The 19,516-nt window shown below is 47.8% G+C and overlaps 1 protein-coding gene across 2 annotated transcripts in view; it reads left to right on the top strand.

The window, feature by feature from the left end:
- The first annotated feature begins 2,148 nt into the window (after positions 1–2,148).
- The window catches only part of G6PD (glucose-6-phosphate dehydrogenase), a 28,010-nt gene continuing 10,642 nt past the window's right edge, over positions 2,149–19,516 (top strand). Inside the window, exons 1-5 of one of the 2 annotated variants that reach the window (XM_028711305.2) lie at positions 2,149–2,383; positions 3,028–3,173; positions 15,599–15,636; positions 15,722–15,830; positions 16,344–16,561. In XM_028711305.2, the coding sequence (XP_028567138.2) occupies positions 2,164–2,383; positions 3,028–3,173; positions 15,599–15,636; positions 15,722–15,830; positions 16,344–16,561 (731 nt within the window). In that variant the 5' untranslated portion in view covers positions 2,149–2,163. Of the gene's footprint in view, positions 2,384–2,684; positions 2,798–3,027; positions 3,174–15,598; positions 15,637–15,721; positions 15,831–16,343; positions 16,562–19,516 lie in introns of those variants that run through there. The other variant, XM_028711306.2, reaches the window with a different exon arrangement.

Raw genomic sequence — 19,516 nt, 5'->3', positions numbered from 1 at the left:
TTTTCTGCATCCTTATTTTTCCTTTTTGACAGCAACCCTCCATTCAATTAATTAGCTCATCTTCATTATAATTCCCTTAAATTTATGATATACAGCTGCAATTCTCTGTTTCTTAACACCTTAGCATCTCAGCACTCCTCAATATTACAACAATTTTTAAGGTATATTTTAAATTTCTTCCAATCTTCTTCCACTGTCTCACTCCCCTGGTCACGGATTCTGCCGGTCATCTCTGCCATTCCCATGTAGTCAATCACCTTCGCTTGCCATTCTTCCAGAGTGGGTAGCTGCTGTGTCTTCCAATACCTTGCCAAAAGAATTCTTGCTGCTGTGGTAGCATACATAAAGAAAGTTCTGTCCTTCCTTGGCACCAATTGGCCCACCATGCCCAGGAGAAAAGCCTCTGGTTTTTTAGGGAATGTCCATTTAAGGACCTTTTTAATTTCATTATAGATCATTTCCCAGTAGACTTTAATCTTGGGTTACAAGATTCTTATACAGTTGTACCCTGAAATAAAAAAATAAAAAATAAAAATTGTCCAGTAGCACCTTAGAGACCAACTAAGTTTGTTCTGTCTGGGTATAAGCTTCAGATACCTGAAGAAGTGTGCATGCCCACAAAAGCTTATACAGTAGTACCTCGGATTAAGAACTTAATTCATTCTGGAGGTCCGTTCTTAACCTGAAACTCTTCTTAACCTGAAGCACCACTTTAGCTAATGGGGCCTCCTGCTGCTGCTGCGCCACTGCTGCACGATTTCTGTTCTCATCCTGAAGCAAAGTTCTTAACCCGAGGTACTATTTCTGGGTTAGCTGAGTCTGTAATCTGAAGCATATGTAACCCAAGGTACCACTGTACCCAGAACAAACTTAGTTGGTCTCTAAGGTGCTACTAGATAATTTAAAAAAAAAATTATTTATTTCAACTGCGTCAGACCAACACGGCTACCTACCTGAATCTAGAGTTGTACCTTGGATCTCAAACGCCTTGGCTCCCGAACGATCAAAACCCAGAAGTGAGTGTTCCAGTTTTCAAACAATTTTTGGAAGCTGAATGTCTAGCGCAGCTTCCGATTGGCTGCAGGACACTCCTGCAGCCAATCGGGAGCCACGCCTTGGTTTTCGAACAGTTCCGGGAGTCAAACGGACTCCCGGAACGCATTCTGTTCAAGAACCAAGGTACGACTGTACTGAGCAGGGCCTTCGTCTCCATGACTTCCAAGGTCCCTTCAGACTCTAAAATTCTATGGTTCTATCATCTTGTGGTTCACATCTTCTGTTAATGGAATCAGTTGTATGACTCGGAGCTCAATATAGGGATACGGAGCCCATTGGCAGGCCTAGTAGGCCAGGCAGACTCAGGCTCCTTGCTCAGCTATGAAGCTTTCTGATTAATCGTGGGCCAGTTAGCATCTCTCACATGGGTGAGAACTCCCTGGGCCCCTGAACACAAAATTCCCCATGAATTTAGGTGCCAGGGCCATGCATGGCACCCACAGCCCCGGGCACCCACGGTCACAGGCCAAGTTGGCATTCCTGATCTCTCAACCTAATGTACCTCACGGGATTGTTGGAGGGGGGAAAGCCATGTATGCCACCTTGAGCTCTATAGTGAAAAGGTGGGATATAAAAGAAAACAATAAATGAACAAGCAGCTAGACTATGGGTGCCATGTGCATTTCAACTCCTAGGTGCATATCAGCAGGAAGTATGTCAAAATACCAGCCTGTATCTGGAAGGAGGCCAGGGTGTTTTCAAAAGATAAGGCTGCAACCTTTTCCTTCTGACCAGCTCCTCTGCTTTGAGTTCTGGCAGGGCTTTTTTCCAGGGGAACCTTGCTAGAACTCACTTCTGGCCCTTCTCAGGTGGGTCCTTTGCTATTCTAAGAGAAAGAGGGAGGCCTTCGTGGTGAGTTCCAGCACCTCTTTTTCTACAAAAATAGCACTGATTGGTGGTACGACAGAAAGGTGCAACTCTTGCTGCAAGGGTGAAATAAAACCTGTAGAATTTCTGCCTGCTGCCAAACAACTTGTAGAGTTAGGGAAGTTCTGGCTGCCAAGCAGCCGGTATAGAGATGCATGGGCGTAGCCGGGGGGGGGGGCGAGGGCAGCTGCTCCCCTAAATCAATAAAAATCAATAGTGATCTGCTCCGCCCATGTCGAGATGCAGCGTTTCCGACACGGGAGGCAGAAAGCAAAGGATCAGCGGGAGGTTGTCCCGTCTCGGCTTTCCCCCTTCTGGCCAGCGGCGGCGGCTTCTCCCTTCCGGAGAAAGGGGGCGGCGCTGGCGGGCCGGGAGGGGCGAGGGCGGGCCGGGCGGGCCATGGGCAGCCGCGCCAGCGTGAGCGAGGAGCGCCTCGGGGTTTCGCCGGCACTGCCAGCAGGTAGGAGGGGGGCGCCGGGGGGGGCGGGCGGGGGGGGGGCCGCGATGGCGGCGAGGGCGGGGGGGCAGCATCCCGGGCAGAGGCCGCGGGGCGCGGAGGAGCGAGGCGAGGGCAGGCAACCCCCGACCCCCGAGGGGACTCCCGCCCGGCCGCGGCTCCCCGGGCAGCCTGGATCTGGCAGCCGCTTCGCCGCCTCGGCCCGCTTTCTCGGGGAAGCAGTGCGCGCAGTCCGGCCGCCGCCCTCGTCCGCGCCCGTGTGAATGTGCTCGGCCTCTGATTCCCGGGTTCGAGGCGCTGACAGGCCGGGAGATGCGACGCACGTGTTTTCCTGGCAGAGCTTTGTGGGTCGTCTCTCTTTGGCCCCGCGTATTTTTCTGCTCTGGTCTTGGACCTGAGTAGCAGGAGAGAAGCCAGGTTGATATTCAGGAAGTATGTTGCCCGTCTTTGTCTTTGAAGGCAAGAATGCCTGAAGTGCCCCAGAGCCACCTCCGCCAAGCAGCCCTGCTCGGGTCAAGTTGAGACTAGTGCCTTGGCAGGCAGGCAAGAGGTGGAGGAACTGCTCACCTGAGCAACACCTGCCGGAGGGGAGCGGGTCAGGAAGAAGGTGGGAGGAGCCGCCTTTGACAGACACCTTTTCTCCTCAGGAGACAAGGCTGCCACCATGAGCCATCATCAGCCACCGGAGAAGCTGACTCGGACAGACATCTGTGGGATGCTTCGTGAAGAGCTGTGCAAAGGGAATGACTTCCAAAAGTCAGACACCCACATCTTCATCATCTTGGGGGCTTCGGTGAGTTTTTTCCTTTGGACCACTGCGGACCTGATATATACTGTAGGCATCGTTCTATTTTAGGATCTTTCTATTTTGAGGTCTTTTCTTGTCATCTAGCAGTATATAAATTTTATGAAATAAATAAAACCAAAACTGGGGGGGGGGGGAGGGAATTCCAGCATGGCCGGAGAATCTAGATGGCTATATGGCTGTGCAATGGGCATGGGAAACGGGAAAGGTACACACAGGTATGGAACAGGTGAGTGGTGCTGGCCCTCCATTCCGTTAGCCATATGCCCAGGGCATGGGGTGGGTTTCCCAAATCTATCCTGTGACTGGTCTTCATAAGGGGAGGGGGGAGCAATGCGACCACCTTGCGCTTCTTGGAGGAACATAATGATAAAGAAAGAATGTATTGTTATAATTGGATTTGAGAGGATTTTTTGTTTATAGCACTCTAAGCTATTCATTCATTCATTAAATTTGTATCTCACCTTCCTTCTAAAGGAGTCTGAGGTAGCTCAAGAGAACTTTGAGGTTAAAACAATAGAAATAAATCAGTAGACCAGTAAAACCAATAGGGATGGAGGGTACTCCAGCGCTGAGAAAAAGTTGCCACAGAATGTAACTTAGCTTTTATTCTAACTAGTGTTTAAAAGCAGGATGCAAGCGTTTACGTCACAATACACACAGGCATCTGTTTCTTCATCCCCTCTTCTTCTTTTTTCTTCCTCAAAACTTTCAGGTTGGAGAGAAATTTTGTGTGACCTAAAAATGTCTTCTGTTCTGACATCATAATGTTGCACATTTTCTTGCTGGGACCACCCAATTACATCGGTAATAATAATAATAATAATTAATAATAATAATAAATAATAAATAATAATAATTTTATTTATATCCTGCCCTCCCCAGCTGAAGCCGGGCTCAGAGCGGCTAACAACAGTAAAATGATACAACATTCTAAAATCATTTCATTAATTGAACCCACATATTATGGGGGCAGAATTTGACACAGATGATTTTTTTCAGTGGGTGGGAATCCCATATCCCATGCCGTGTGTTACTATGCCTCAGTAGAAGCTTTCTGTTGAAAAGGGAACTGGATTGTGTTAGGAGCATTCACCTTTCCTTAGTCTGTTGGATCAGCCTGGAACTCCAGAGGGTCACCTCTTGCATTTTTCATTACTCCACCACTGAGCCACCAGCTGCTTCCCATCACAGTAGTAGCTCTGCTGTGATCCCACTTTGCTCTGCTCTCCCATCCCCAGTTTTGACCCAGTCTAGCATCTTCCCTTCCAGAGCTGTGACTCACAGCCACACAAGGTTTGTGCCTGGTGACAGGATGCTGGCGTGGCCCAAATACCAAAAACAGGTGCTTCAGTCACGCTGCCCTGAAGCAGCCACTGGCTTCTCTTCCTGCCCCTTGTATAAGTGCCTCCTTGCGCTGGGAAGCTGTTGTATAACTCTGCACAGCAATTACCGCGTGGTGTGTAATCAGCATCCCTTCTGGAGTTTGTGAGCATGCTTGAAGGGGTAGGTGGCTAATCCTGGCATTGCATGGATTTAGCAATGTGTTGGTAATCCAGTGCTTGGAAAGATCAGCCTAAAGTGGTTTGGCTCCTCACCATTGGCTTGTTCACCATTCTGTCCCCTTGCTATAATTGCAAAATATTACCTGCCTATGCAAGGGATTGTTTTGCTGGGGAGCAATTTCAGTGAGTATCAAACCTAGTACACTCACAAAACTTAATCCCTGTAAATATACTTTGTCGTGTGACCACATTTGAAATACTGTGTATTGTTCTGGTTGCTTCAGCAAAAAAGGGATATAGTGGAGCTGGAAAAGCTTCAGAAAAGAGCAATCAAAATGATCAAAGGGCTGGAGCAACTCCTCTCTGAGGAAAGGTTACAACATTTGGGGCTTCTTAGTTTAGACAAAAGGGAAGTAAGAAGTTCATAAAATGATGTGTAGCCTGGAGAAAGGGGGAAAGGAGAAAAGTTTTTCTCCTTCTCTCATAACACTAGACTTGGGGACGTCCAGCAAAGCTGAATGTTGGAAGATCCAGGACAGAAAAAAATGAAGTGCTTCTTTTCATAGTTTCACTTTAACTTTGACTCCCATAAGAGGCAGTGATAGCCACCAGCTTAGATGGCTTGGAAAGAAGATTAGACCAATTAGGCTATTGATGGCAATGAGCTTCCGAATGCCGGCTTCTGGAAGGCGGAGGAGGAGAGCTGCTCTTGTGCTCGGATCCTGCTCGCGGGTTCCACAGGCACCTGGCTGCCCCCAGTGAAGAGGCGGCCATTGGCCTGATTCCGCAGGAGGTTCTCACGTTCTTGCTCCTGAGTCATATCCTACCTTGTATCTTTGTTTCCTTTCATGTTCAAGATGACACACACACAATAGACTGTAAACCACTTTGAATTTTTTCTTAAAAATATAAAGTGGTATTGAAATAAATAAATATGAAAATGAGTGGGTGCAGCAAGATAATGGGGTGCTGTCATAAGGGTACTGTCAACAGTGTTTCATAAGCTATACTTGTTAGTTGCTGTTAAAGGTCTTTTTTGTTCTGGGAATAGTGGCAAGGGAGATGTGGACCCTTTCAATTTGCAAAGAGAGGCACAGAGGTTTAAAGGAGCCCTCTGTCTACCCTGGAATGAAGCCCCAGTCTTCACTTCCATTGGAATAGGCTGCATTTCCTCAGCAGTGCAGCAGCAGGAAATGCACTCTGTCCATGTTTAAGGGCATTTAATTCACAAATGTGTTACATTATAACTGTTTAATGAAGAGGACTGTCCAAAGATGAGAGGGAGTGATGCTAAATGGGAATGGTTGGAGGATAAAAGATGCCGCCGTAAGACCCACAGTGGTACAGTGGTACCTCTGTGGTAATACAGTGGTACCTCTGGATGCGAACGGGATCCGTTCTGGAGCCCTGTTAGCAACCTGAGCAGAATGCAACCCACATCTGCGCATGCGCGTGACGTCATTTTGAGCGTCTGCACATGCACAAGCGGCGAAACCCGGAAGTAACCCGTTCCATTACTTCTGGGTCGCCGCGGAACACAACCTGAAAACGCTCAACCTGAAGCTACTTTAACCCGAGGTATGACTGTATCTCTTTTATATTTCTTCCTCTGGTTAAAATAAAGGTGCCTGTGCTTTTTCTGGCCTCAGGCACATTCATGGCATTTTGGAGCCTTCCGCCATAAATACAAATCATGCCTGTACTTTGGTGAATTGCACGGTGCTGCCAAAATGATTTCCTTCTGCTTTTTTCGTGGCTCTCTCTTCTTTGTGTCTCTTTCCTGTTTTCCATTCTGGCGTGGGTTGGCCTTAGACCACAGCCTTCTGCACGGTTGCAGTTCATCACACAGGAGAGAGAAGGAGCCGTCTGAGTGCTCAAGGCGCAGGGAGCACAACTTTAGCAAAAGGAGAAGCTCCAGCTTTTGCTGAGTCACTGGGGAACAAGGTGTGGTGCTCTCCGTAGGTAAAAGAGGGAAGTGAGCCTTCTGGTAGTGTTGCTTATTCTCAGTGAATGAAAACGCTGCCAGTTTGGAGCCATAATATATAATTGAAAGGACAGACAGCGTTCTTGGGAAAAACAGAAACGGTTTCTACCAGGACACCTCTGTTGTTAGCCTTGTGGATCGTAGACACAACGTGGCCAGTCTAGCCTGTTCCTGTCAGGCATGTGGTTGAGCAGCAAGCTGGCGTTTGGTCTGAAAGCACATATTTGGCACACTCACTCCCCAAGACTGAACAATCTGGATGCACCTGAGGGTTAGTTAGGGTAGTTCCAGATGCCAGCTTTCCCCCAGCGGTGTTAAGGCTATTGCGGGCAACTAGCTAGCTGATTCAAAGGAATGATAGCCAACAAACAACAGGTGTTTTGGAAAAATGAGGCCTTGCCTTTTGGTCACTACTAATTTGTAAAGACTAGCAGGATTGGGAGATTAGAATTGCATCTAAACAGCAACTGCCGCTCAGAATCTTAGTCACAGAAAATGACAGTGTGATAAAGCAGGTCATGTTTTTAAGGGCTCTTGTCCTGCTGCTGCCATTCATAGCAAGGATTTTGCCTTAGTTCCCAGTGAGGTAGTAAACATATAGCTGGTTGAGAGGGGTGCATATACTACAAAAACTGTACACACGTACTCACATACAGTCCCTACGTAGAGAAAATTAGTGCTTCCGGGAGAAGACAAGACTATGACATAGTTTTCTAAATGCAGGTTTGTGGAACTCAGTTCTTCCTGGTGTTCTGCCGTCTGAAGCGCTACTTGAGTCAAAGTGGGATGTGCTGCCCACCATGCTCCTCCTGCTGCAGCATGCCTTATCTCGGTTGCGCAGTGGTGATGACCATGGGTTCTGACAAGGGCTTGTGAGATTTCAGCCAGACCGCCTTGGCTGTGAGTCTGGGAAGACCTGCCCTCTGCCTTGCAGGCCTTTTCCCATGTAGCCCAGACTGACTTCGCCACAAAAGCGGAGGCTTCTGAAGAGGCCAGAGACCATCTTGGCTGCCTCTTAGAGCAGACCCAGGACATCCAGCCTGAGCTTCCACAGCTGACAAGATGGGCAGCGACAGCAACATATATGTTCTATGCTTATTATACTATTTTATTCTCTTGATAATTATGCTGTTTTAAATGTGCACTTCGTATTTGACTTCCTTTAGTAATGTTTTGTTTTGAAATCTTACAATAATATTTTAGTTTTCCGTTAATTGTGGTGCTTTTAAGGTGTTCCAGACTTTCTTCAGTGATGTTTTATTCTGGATTGTTTTATTTGATGCTTTAATGTAGGTTGTAAACCACTTGGATATCCCCCCCCCCTTAAAAACACAAAGTGCTGTAGAAATGAGAGATAACAGTGATCTCATAGGATCATGGCAGTAGCGGAGGCGGCAGGGGGCGTGGGTGGGGGCACCCGCAGGGTTGCTGCTTCACCTTGCCTCGTGAAGTGGTGTACTTTAGACACAGGTATACATCACCTCAAGAAGAACTGTGAATGACTGAGATCCAGCTCTACCTCTCTTTTAAATCAGAACCAGTGAAGGCGGTGAAGGTCCTGTGTGAGTGTCTGGAGGCGGTTGGAGGATGGATGGCGGCTAACAGATTGAGGTTGAATCCTGACAAGACAGAAGTACTGTTTTTGGGGGACAGGAGGCGGGCAGGTGTGGAGGATTCCCTGGTCCTGAATGGGGTAACTGTGCCCCTGAAGGACCAGGTGCGCAGCCTGGGAGTCATTTTGGACTCACAGCTGTCCATGGAGGCACAGGTCAAATCCGTGTCCAGGGCAGCTGTTTACCAGCTCCATCTGGTACGTAGGCTGAGACCCTATCTGCCTGCGGACTGTCTCGCCAGAGTGGTACATGCTCTGGTTATCTCCCGCTTGGACTACTGCAATGCACTCTACGTGGGGCTACCTTTGAAGGTGACTCGGAAACTACAACTAATCCAGAATGCGGCAGCTAGACTGGTGACTGGGAGCGGCCGCCGAGACCATATAACACCGGTCTTGAAAGACTTGCATTGGCTCCCAGTACGTTTCCGAGCACAATTCAAAGTGTTGGTGCTGACCTTTAAAGCCCTAAACGGCCTCGGTCCAGTATACCTGAAGGAGCGTCTCCACCCCCATCATTCTGCCCGGACGCTGAGATCCAGCGCCGAGGGCCTTCTGGCGGTTCCCTCATTGCGAGAAGCAAAGCTACAGGGAACCAGGCAGAGGGCCTTCTCGGTAGTGGCGCCCACCCTGTGGAACGCCCTTCCAGCAGATGTCAAAGTGATAAATAACTACCTGACATTCAAGAGACATCTTAAGGCAGCCCTGTTCAGGGAAGTTTTTAACATGTGATATTTTATTGTATTTTTGGTTTTTATGGAAGCCGCCCAGAGTGGCTGGGGAAGCCCAGCCAGATGGGCGGGGTATAAATAATAAATTATTATTATTATTATTATTATTATCCTTTAGGCCATTGTGCAAGGCAGTGCCCATGCAATTAACCAAGGGAGATTACCGGGCAAATAGGAGGCTGCCCTGTACTGAATCACATCATTGGTTCCTTCTGACTCATCCTTGTCTATCTCTACACTAACTCGCAGCAACTCTGCAGGGTTGAAGGTAGGGGCCTCTGCCAGCCTTGCCTGGAGATGCCAGGGCTTGAACTGCAGGCCTTCGCTGCCAGGGAAGAATAAAATGTACAAGGAAGTATTGCTTGTTACTACCTTTCCTCCCTGGAGTTGCTGTGTTCTGGTCGCTTACACTTCCTGTGTCTATTCAAAAGCAAAACCTGTCGAATTAAATGGGGGTTGCTCTGTGGAAAGTGTGGTTAGGATTGCAGCCAAAGTGTATTGGTGTATATACTGTGTATTGGTTGGAATACCAAGCCAGTTCTAAATGCCCGTGACAGGATCAGGCTTTGTGGCACAAAAGTGAGGGTTCCACACCATACACAACCTCTACAGTAAGTAGCTTGTCTAAATACTCACCAAGATTATTCTTTCCCTCTCTAGACTTTGAAGCAGAGGTGACTCACCTGGAGCTTCTAGCTCTGGGTCCCCAACTCCCACTAGTCTCTGTCAGCAGCGCTGGAAGCCAAGGAAATGAGTATTGCAGTCCGGCAACACGGGGGGGGGGGGTGTCAAACGGGAGCTGCCCTTTGCTTTTAAGGTTAAGGACAGGGAAAGAATGGCGAACAAGGTTTTTATAAGTGCTTCAGGTGAGAAAGCTGAGGCCTGAAAACGGAATTAGATGAGAATTGCAGATTTGATGTCTGTAACTTGTAACCACTAAGCCTGTTAGCAGCTTTAACAAATTTTTAGTTGATCAAGTGTCTCTTTGTTTAGTCAATTAAATAATAATTAAATTTGCATATTACCTAAAGCATAACATAGCTGTCTGTTAAGAAATATCGATGTATGAGACAGGCACCTACAATCTAATCATCCAAAACTAAGACTCATTGTTAGAGGGAGAAATCCTTCTGTGTTGATTTCTTTTATTATTTATTTATTAAATTTTTATACTGCCCTTCATGAGGCAATCACAGGACTGTTTACAACATAAAATACAGAACACTCTACATAATAACAACTAAACAAAAAGCCAATAATCCCCCCTCCCGCAAAAAAACATTTAAGAGGCCATAGATTAGCCAAAGGACTGGGAGAAGAGGAATGTTTTTGCCTTGTGCCTAAAGATATGTGACAAAAGCGCCAGTTGGGCTTCCTTAGGGAGAGCACCCCACAAGTGGGGAGCCACCGCAGAAAAGGGGGAGAAGCAGTGCTTGAGGTATTGTGAGCTGTTGAGCTGTTGAAGGGCTTTTAAAGGTCAAAACCAGCACTTTGAAATAGGCCCAGAAACCAATGGGCAGCCAGTGGATTTGGGCCAGGATTGGTGCGATATGCTTGAACTGCCTTGCCCCAGTGAGCAAACTGGACACTTAATTCCGCACCAGCTGAAGTTTCTGAACTGTCTTCTGAGGCAGCCCCATGTATAACAAATTGCAGTAATCTAACCTAGAGTTTACCAGAGCATAGACAACAGAACCCAGGCTATCCCTGGCCAGAAAGGTATGCATCTGGGCCACCAGCCAAAGCTGATGGCAGAATATCAGGGTACAGTGGTACCTTGGGTTACATACGCTTCAGGTTACAAACGCTTCAGGTTACAGACTCCACTAACCCCGAAATAGTACCTCTGGTTAAGAACTTTGCTTCAGGATGAGAACAGAAATTGTGCTCCGTCAGCATGTCAGCAGCAGGAGGTCCCATTAGCTAAAGTGGTGCTTCAGGTTAAGAACAGTTTCAAGTTAAGAACGGACCTCCAGAACGAATTAAGTTCTTAACCCAAGGTACCACTGTATTCTCAACACTGGTAAGAAATGAGAACCAGATAGCAAATAAATAATGAAATAAGCAAGTGTGCATTCAATTTGCAGAGCTGCACATTAGAATCGGCTCCACCTCTTAAGTAGAAATTAAGCTGATTAGAGCTTGCAGCCCTAGTAGCTAGCTCACAAGGGAGAGGCAGGAAGACTTGCAGGCTAAGCTCCTGGCACCAGCTCAGGAGGTTCTTAGCAAAGGCAATAAAAAGATCACCTGACCTGTGTAGGCAACAAGTACACATAGAAAGAAAGTTGTGTGCCCACACTCCATCCAGTTGCAAACCTCATGTGTCCTGGATGTTTCACACCTTTTTGGCCCAGGTCACAGCAGGTAGTTGACTTAGTAGTGTTTGCATTAGATAAGGAGCTTCTAGCCCTGGGTGGATACAGGGAAAGTGAGGGCTTCTGTAGGTCACTGGCACTTGTAGCAGCAGCGGTGGGGCATTGTACTTTGAGGCCAAAACGAAACGAAGCCATGTGGCTCAAGAAAGGTCTGGGGATAGATGTTTGGGGATCCACGGCGGGGGAGGGGGGAGAGGAGTCTGTATTGTACTATTGATGGGGCGATCTGTTACTGCTAAGCACTGCTAAGCTACATCAATGGTTTCCAACCAGTGCACCATGGCACCCAGGGGAGACTTCACCGGCCTCTGTCCCTCCCACCTCTGATGCCCTCTCATGTCCACAGTGTTACAAACGGAGGTATAAAAACTAGGAGCCAAAATACTCCTGGAACCTGGGTTACAGGCTCAAAAAAAGAATGGCTAATTGCCATCTCCAATGCAGCAGCGCTTTCTTTCTTTTTTTCCAAAAAGCACGAACTAATATGCAATTAGTTTGGCTGCTGCGGGGAAGCGTGGCACACCCTCTGCCGCTGCAGGGAGGCATGGCAAAGCCCCCTGCTGCTGTGGGGAACCACAGCGCACCCTCCACCACTGTGGGGAGGTACAGCGGTTCCCTTTGCCATCACGGGTTCCCGCTTGCCTGCCCTAATAATCATAAGCGCACAGCTCCTCTTTGCTCCCACCAGGCGGCTCTGGTGGGCGGGCGGGGAGGCGGCTCCCTCAGAGTTTCACATCCACCTCCTCTGCTTGTCACCCAACGCCCAAGCAGCCCAGACAGTCTGTCTGATGCAAGCTCTGCAGGGCTCAGGCCAGGAAAACTGAGAGAAGTGTCTCCACTTCTCACAGACTAGCTCAGGTACAAAGCAAGCAGCCAGAAATCTTGGCTTGCTCATGTTTGAGCAGGTGTGGAACGTGCCTGGTGAATGGTGAATTTTGAAGACCGCGTCTCTTTGTTGCAGCAGCCCTGGCTACAAGTTCTTCAGGCAAATGGTGCCTCTGGGGTTGGCCAGGGGGTGCTGGTTGCCAGGAGCTGAGGTGCCCTCGGACTAAGTAAGCAAGCGGGCACAAGGTCATCCAGTTCTTTATTCTAAACCTGGTGGCATGGCAGACGTTGCCCAGTGCTGCAGAGCTTTCTACAGCCAGATCTTTGTAAGCTGCTTTGCAATCTTTTCTGATGAAAAGCAGTATATAGAAATACTTGAAAATAAATGCATTAAAATGTTAAATGAGGACTGGGGGGCACAAAGGATGCCTACCCCACCTCTGGGACTGGAAAACCTTTTGGGTTGGGCAGAGATGTGCCTTATTCTGTGCCACCTGGCAATTTCACTGAGGAACCTTTCTTTTCTCACATACTTCTGCTCGTGCTTATTGAGCTGAAGGACAGAGAAGCCAGGAATGCTGGTTTGATGCCTGGAGGCAGGGCTGGGCGCCCAGACCTTTGCTGACATGCCCAACATGCCCAGGGAGCCGCCCCAGGGCTCCTCACAAGGGTTTTGTGTTTTGCAACAGGCAAACCTCTTCTCAGGGCGGGAGAAAGCCATAGTCCTCTTGCTGAAAGATTAGGGCGGGCTTGGACTCCCGTACAGTGAGAGATTAAAACGTTGTACACACAATAGAGCAAAAAGAGTTTGGGGGTGCGGCTGGCCCTGCCACGCAGCTTGTTGAAACAACATTTCAGCATTCCCCTCACCTCTGAATAAGGACATCTGGGTTTAGGAGGGGAGTTTCCGGGTCAGAAGGCACCTGGATTTATAAAAATCAATCTCTAGAGAACCCTTGAAAATCTCTTAGGAGGGCACATAATGGGCAACAGACCTATTTAATTGTTTTTATTGGTTATATATTTATTCCTAATGCTTATCAGGCTAATACAAATTTCTCAAAGTGAATCACATTTAAAAAAAATCAATAAAAGCATTAATAAAATATTAGGGTGGTTTTTTAAAAAAAAAAAATGCTTGGCATTTATGTTAAAGGTAAAGGGACCCCTGACCATTAGGTCCAGTTGTGGCCGACTCTGGGGTTGTGGCGCTCATCTCGCTTTACTGCCCAAGGGAGCCAGTGTACAGCTTCCGGGTCATGTGGCCAGCATGACTAAGCCGCTTCTGGCGAACCAGAGCAGCGCATGGAAACGCTGCTTACCTTCCCGCCGGAGCGGTACCTATTTATCTACTTGCACTTTGACATGCTTTCAAACTGCTAGGTTGGCAGGAGCTGGGACCGAGCAACGGGAGCTCACCCCGTCGCGGGGATTCGAACTGCCAACCTTCTGATTGGCAAGTCCTAGGCTCTGTGGTTTAACCCACAGCGCCACCCACGTCCCAGCATTTATGTTAGCTACCAGCAAAATCAAACAGTACAGCAGCAGAAATTCAAACCATCTTGGAAGACAAAAGCCTTCCTGAATAGAAAGAGTGCAGTCAGGTAAGTTTTACTCAGAGTAGGCCCATTGAAAGTAATAAATTTGACTAAGTTAGGGTCATTAATTTTAATAGATCAACTCTGAGTAAAACTTAGTTGATTACAACCCAGTTTTTAAAATTTGATCTTTAAAGGCCACCCCCAAGAATGCCGTAAATCTTCACAGCCTCAACAGTGGCCCACCTCAGGGAACCTCCTGGGCAGATTGGAGGAGGAGCCAGGTGTTTCCTCCTTGGACCACGTGCAGGCCAGAGCCTCTTATGCTCAACACCAGGTTTTATGCCTTTCTCTTTCCCGGAAACATTATGATCCTAGTAATCTGAGTTGCATTTTGGGTTGTTCCAGGGGATTTTGTTTTTTTTTTTGGGGGGGGGGGGTTGCTGGGATATGTCACAGAACTTTTCACTATTTTCTGACCTGGAAAACAGAATTGCTTCCTCCTCCTAGCACCTTGGGATAAATATTCTGAAGGGTGGCATATAAAATCCCTGAAACAAATAAATCATCTGTGATATTTTAACAGTAGAATGAAGAAAAAGGGGGAGGGGAGGAGGTGCAAGATTCATAGTGGATGAATGTGAGCAAGTGTTCATCTCTGGTAGCAGAAAAAAACCCAAGTTTCTCTTGTGGCCCCTTAAAGACTGACAGATTTACTCTGGCGTAGCCTTTGATGGACTACAGTTCCCCTCATTGGGCACGTCTGACCTGACTGGATGTACAGGGTGAGTCTTTTGAAAGAGGCTCCGTGGAACATGTGTACTCTGTGTCCACGGGGCCCCTTTTGAAGGACTCGCTCTGCATAAAGGTGTTAGTCTTTGAGGTGGCACGCAGGGTGTTCTGCTGCTTAGCAACCAGATAGCTGATCGGCTGCTGACTCAAACATGCTCCTCAAACATGAGGGGCTGGACCAAAAGCCCACAGGCGTGGGCACCCGTTGGGCTAATGCTGCATGACTAGGCAGGTTTGCAGCCGGGCTTTCTGCCAATGGTAACAAAGCTTGCTGCCTGCCATGTGATGGAAGGACAAAGGCGACTGCCAGGGGTGCTTCATGCAGCATGGCACTGCCAGGCACAGGGAGGAGCTCAGGCTGGAGGAAGGAGTGAGCAGCCGTGTCAGGGAGGGGTTTGGCAGTGGAAGGCCAAGCTGTAGCTTTTGGTGCAAACCTCCTATACTTCCTGAATGTCCCCCAAATCTGGTTCTATAAAGTGTGGTCAGGTCTTCAGAAAAGATGCGAGGGCAGAGATGGGCTGCCTTTCGTCCTTCCCCTTACCAACCCCAGTGCTGATGCTTTGGGAGCAGGGAACTATGGGAGATTGCAGTGTGGTGGTGCAGTGCATCCTGTGCTAACTGCAGTGCAAGACTGGAGTCGTCTCCTTCCTGTGATTTAGGAAAGGCAGTAAGGACCTGCATCTTACGGCTGGTTAACTCTTCTTTCCTCAGTTATTGACTGATGACCACATATATACCAGCAGGAATTAATTGGTGATTATTATCAGTGTGTTTACATGACCATATACTTCAGTTAGACCAGTGGTCATGTGCATGGGGATTTGGAACGAAGGCTGTTCCTCTCTCTGTGTGGAGCCCAGTCTCAGCCCAGCTCAAAAGAGCAGGCCGGCTCTTTGGAAGCAGGGATTTAAACAGGGACTTTTCTGTTCTGAGTCACTTGAGTTCCAGCCCCATACATGCCACCCCTCGCCCTTTGCCTCAGCACACATTCTTTATCTTATGCTTTCTGTGATAATGATGACTCCCCCCCCCCTCTGTTTCATAATTGCAGGGTGATCTAGCCAAGAAGAAGATCTATCCAACCGTCTGGTAAGTTAACTGCCCCTGAGGATTTGCCTTCCTTCTGCCATGTGGCTGCCCGTTTGAACTGGGACTGTTCTGATTTCCCATGCAGGTGGCTGTACCGCGACGGGCTGCTTCCTGATGACACTTACGTGGTGGGTTATGCCCGGTCCCAGCTCACTGTTGCCGACATCCGCAAACAGAGCCAGCCACACCTCAAGGTGAGACTTTCCTCCTCACCTGCTGCCTCCTCAGCCCACAGGACTTGGTTCACATGCTTAAGTTTGTTGCATTTGCCACTAGGAGTGATTGCTAATACAGTGGTGCCCCGCAAGACGAATGCCTCGCAAGACGAAAAACTCGCTAGACGAAAGGGTTTTCCGTTTTTTGAGTCGTTCCGCAAGACGAATTTCCCTATGGGCTTGCTTCGCAAGACGAAAATGTCTTGCGAGTTCTTGCGAGTTTGTTTCCTTTTTCTTAAAGCCCCTAAGCCGCTAATAGCCGCTAAGCCGGTAATAGCCGTGCTTCGCAAGACGAAAAAAACCGCAAGAGACTGGCGGAACGGATTAATTCCGTCTTGCGAGGCACCACTGTAAGCTGATCTCTTCTGCCTGGTTGGCTGGTGGAAAACGGCTCCTGTCTTGGGCAATTTGAAACATTCTTAGGATGTAAAGATTGGGGATGTACAGGCAGCCCTCCTCCTTGCAGCATAACAGATCTATATATCATTCCAGGCCACCCCTGAAGAAGAACAGAAATTAAACGACTTCTTTGCCCGCAACTCCTATGTCTCAGGAAAGTATGATGACCGGGCCTCTTTCCAAGTTCTGAATGCTCACCTGAATAGCCTTCACAATGGCCAGAAGGCAAACCGCCTCTTCTACCTGGCCCTTCCGCCAAGTGTCTACGCAGACGTCACTGGCAACATCCGGGAGAGCTGCATGAGCACTGTGTAAGACTTGGGGCCTGGCAGGGAATCAGGGTGGGGGCAGGGCTAGCAGGGTGGCACTGGGGCAAGTTTGCTCAGGCAGAGGAGGCCGTGTCTGGTTGGAGTTCTCCCTCCCTTGGTGGCCGTCTGGAGGAGCTGTCCCAGTCATGTGGAAAAAGGCTTCTGAGGCTCTCCTGATCCTGTTCTATGGGGTGGCAGGTGGGCCGGTAGGGAGAGCAAGTGTTGGGGCATGTGCAGAGTACCCAATGACATGCCACCAGATTATGCAAATGGAAAACCCAGAATGGAGGTGTCAAAGAAAAACGTTGGACAATTTGGGTAGGGTCAGTTCTTTAACGGACAGGTATAATGCAGTTCCTCAGCTTAGCAGTTACATACAGTTGTAGTGTATAGTTAATCCTACTGTGCTGTTAATTCCCACAGACAGCCTCTGGCAAAAGTACGAAAAGGTCTTTCCAGCAACACTTGCTCCCTTCAGCAGTCCAAGACGTTAGGTTCTAGCCAAAGGGTGGGGGCTACCTTTCTAGAAACACAAGGGTATTTTGACTTCATTTTCTGCTTGGTCACTCTCTGACTCACTCAGGAGCAGCTGAAGGTGCAGGACAAACACACCTAAATTAACCCTTTCTTGTCCGTTTTCTTTGCATGCATAAATTCACATACACTAATAGCAAGAACAGATAGTGGTACCTCTGGTTACATACTTAATTCGTTCCGGAGGTCCGTTCTTAACCTGAAACTGTTCTTAACCTGAAGCACCACTTTAGCTAATGGGGCCTCCTCCTGCTGCTGCGCGATTTCTGTTCTCACCCTGAAGCAAAGTTCTTAACCCGAGGTACTATTTCTGGGTTAGCGGAGTCTGTAACCTGAAGCGCATGTAACCCGAGGTACCACTGTAATTAAAAGAGCAAGGAGTGAGCACAGCAGTGATCTTCATGGCACAGATGGTGGCAGTGGGATGAAGAGAGTGCTTCCGGAATCTGCTACCTCTGCCACTGGTTTACTAGCACAGGTAGTCCCCAGGAAACAGCAACTGGCTGTGGCTTGTTCCCTCTTGAGCACACAGTCAGTGGCAAGCTCCAAGTCTGCCATCACGTGATGCATGTAAAAATAGCCCTAAATGTCAGTCCAGCTTCGATGAAGACGAGGCAAGAGTTGGTGTCATGGAAGGTGTGAGCCATTCCTGGCCTCAGTATGTACATCCAGGGAGGAGATAACATGCAAGCCTGCCATCCCCAGCCCTTCATTCAGTGCAGAGCGTGCTGGTCCCCGGCCTCGGATTCATTGGCATCGCTGCCCAAAGGATGCCACTGGCTTCTATGACTCCTTCTTCTTTTGAGATGCTTCGCTTACTCTCTTGAGCAAGAGCCAGAACTTCCAGCCTGTCCTTTGTTTTGAACCAGGTCATTCTTCTTCTTTTTAAAAAACCCAGATAAAAATAGTTTTATTTATTTCCATTATATAACAATTACAGGAGAAGAGAAATGGCTACACAGCAAAATCCCAACTCCTCTCCCCTCCAGGATGGATCAGTTTGTCAAAGTCCAGTCTGTGATTTCAGTAGTTGCCATGCTTCAGGGTTATCAGTAAAGTATTTTATAAAAGGATGTCATATTTCAACAAAACGTCTATCTCATTTCTTTATTATTCCATGCATGTAATATCTTTGTTAAGTTTTCTGATACAGCAATAATCAATCATAAAACTTGACTTAAAGCTAATTAGAAGATTAGCCCTATATCCGTCCTCACTGCCTTCTACACTGTATCTATAACAAGAGTTCTAAATATAATTAATTGCTTTAAAATCCCCTATTGAGATTCACAGTCTTCTTTTGAGGAGTAAGATGACTTTGAAGCCATTCTAGAAGCTTGTTTCATAGAATCATAGAATCATAGAATCATAGAATCATAGAATCATAGAATCATAGAATAGAATCATAGAATCATAGAATCATAGAGTTGGAAGAGACCACAAGGGCCATCGAGTCCAACCCCCTGCCAAGCAGGAAACACCATCAGAGCACTCCTGACATATGGTTGTCAAGCCTCTGCTTAAAGACCTCCAAAGAAGGAGACTCCACCACACTCCTTGGCAGCAAATTCCACTGTCGAACAGCTCTTACTGTCAGGAAGTTCTTCCTAATGTTTAGGTGGAATCTTCTTTCTTGTAGTTTGGATCCATTGCTCCGTGTCCGCTTCTCTGGAGCAGCAGAAAACAGCCTTTCTCCCTCCTCTATGTGACATCCTTTTATATATTTGAACATGGCTATCATATCACCCCTTAACCTCCTCTTCTCCAGGCTAAACATGCCCAGCTCCCTTAGCCGTTCCTCATAAGGCATCATTTCCAGGCCTTTGACCATTTTGGTTGCCCTCCTCTGGACACATTCCAGTTTGTCAGTGTCCTTCTTGAACTGTGGTGCCCAGAACTGGACACAGTACTCCAGGTGAGGTCTGACCAGAGCAGAATACAGTGGCACTATTACTTCCCTTGATCTAGATGCTATACTCCTATTGATGAGGCCCAGAATTGCATTGGCTTTTTTAGCTGCCGCGTCACACTGTTGGCTCATGTCAAGTTTGTGGTCAACCAAGACTCCTAGATCCTTTTCACATGTACTGCTCTCAAGCCAGGTGTCACCCATCTTGTATTTGTGCCTCTCATTTTTTTTGCCCAAGTGCAATACTTTACATTTCTCCCTGTTAAAATTCATCTTGTTTGTTTTGGCCCAGTTCTCTAATCTGTCAAGGTCGTTTTGAAGTGTGATCTTGTCCTCTGGGGTGTTAGCCACCCCTCCCAGTTTGGTGTCATCTGCAAATTTGATCAGGATGCCCTTGAGTCCATCATCCAAGTCGTTGATAAAGATGTTGAATAAGACCGGGCCCAGGACAGAACCCTGTGGCACCCCACTAGTCACTCTTCTCCAGGATGAAGAGGAACCATTGATGAGCACCC

Source organism: Podarcis muralis, chromosome 17 (assembly GCF_964188315.1).
Source record: "Podarcis muralis chromosome 17, rPodMur119.hap1.1, whole genome shotgun sequence".
NCBI lineage: Eukaryota > Metazoa > Chordata > Lepidosauria > Squamata > Lacertidae > Podarcis > Podarcis muralis.
This window is presented reverse-complemented; position numbering and strand designations above follow the sequence as displayed.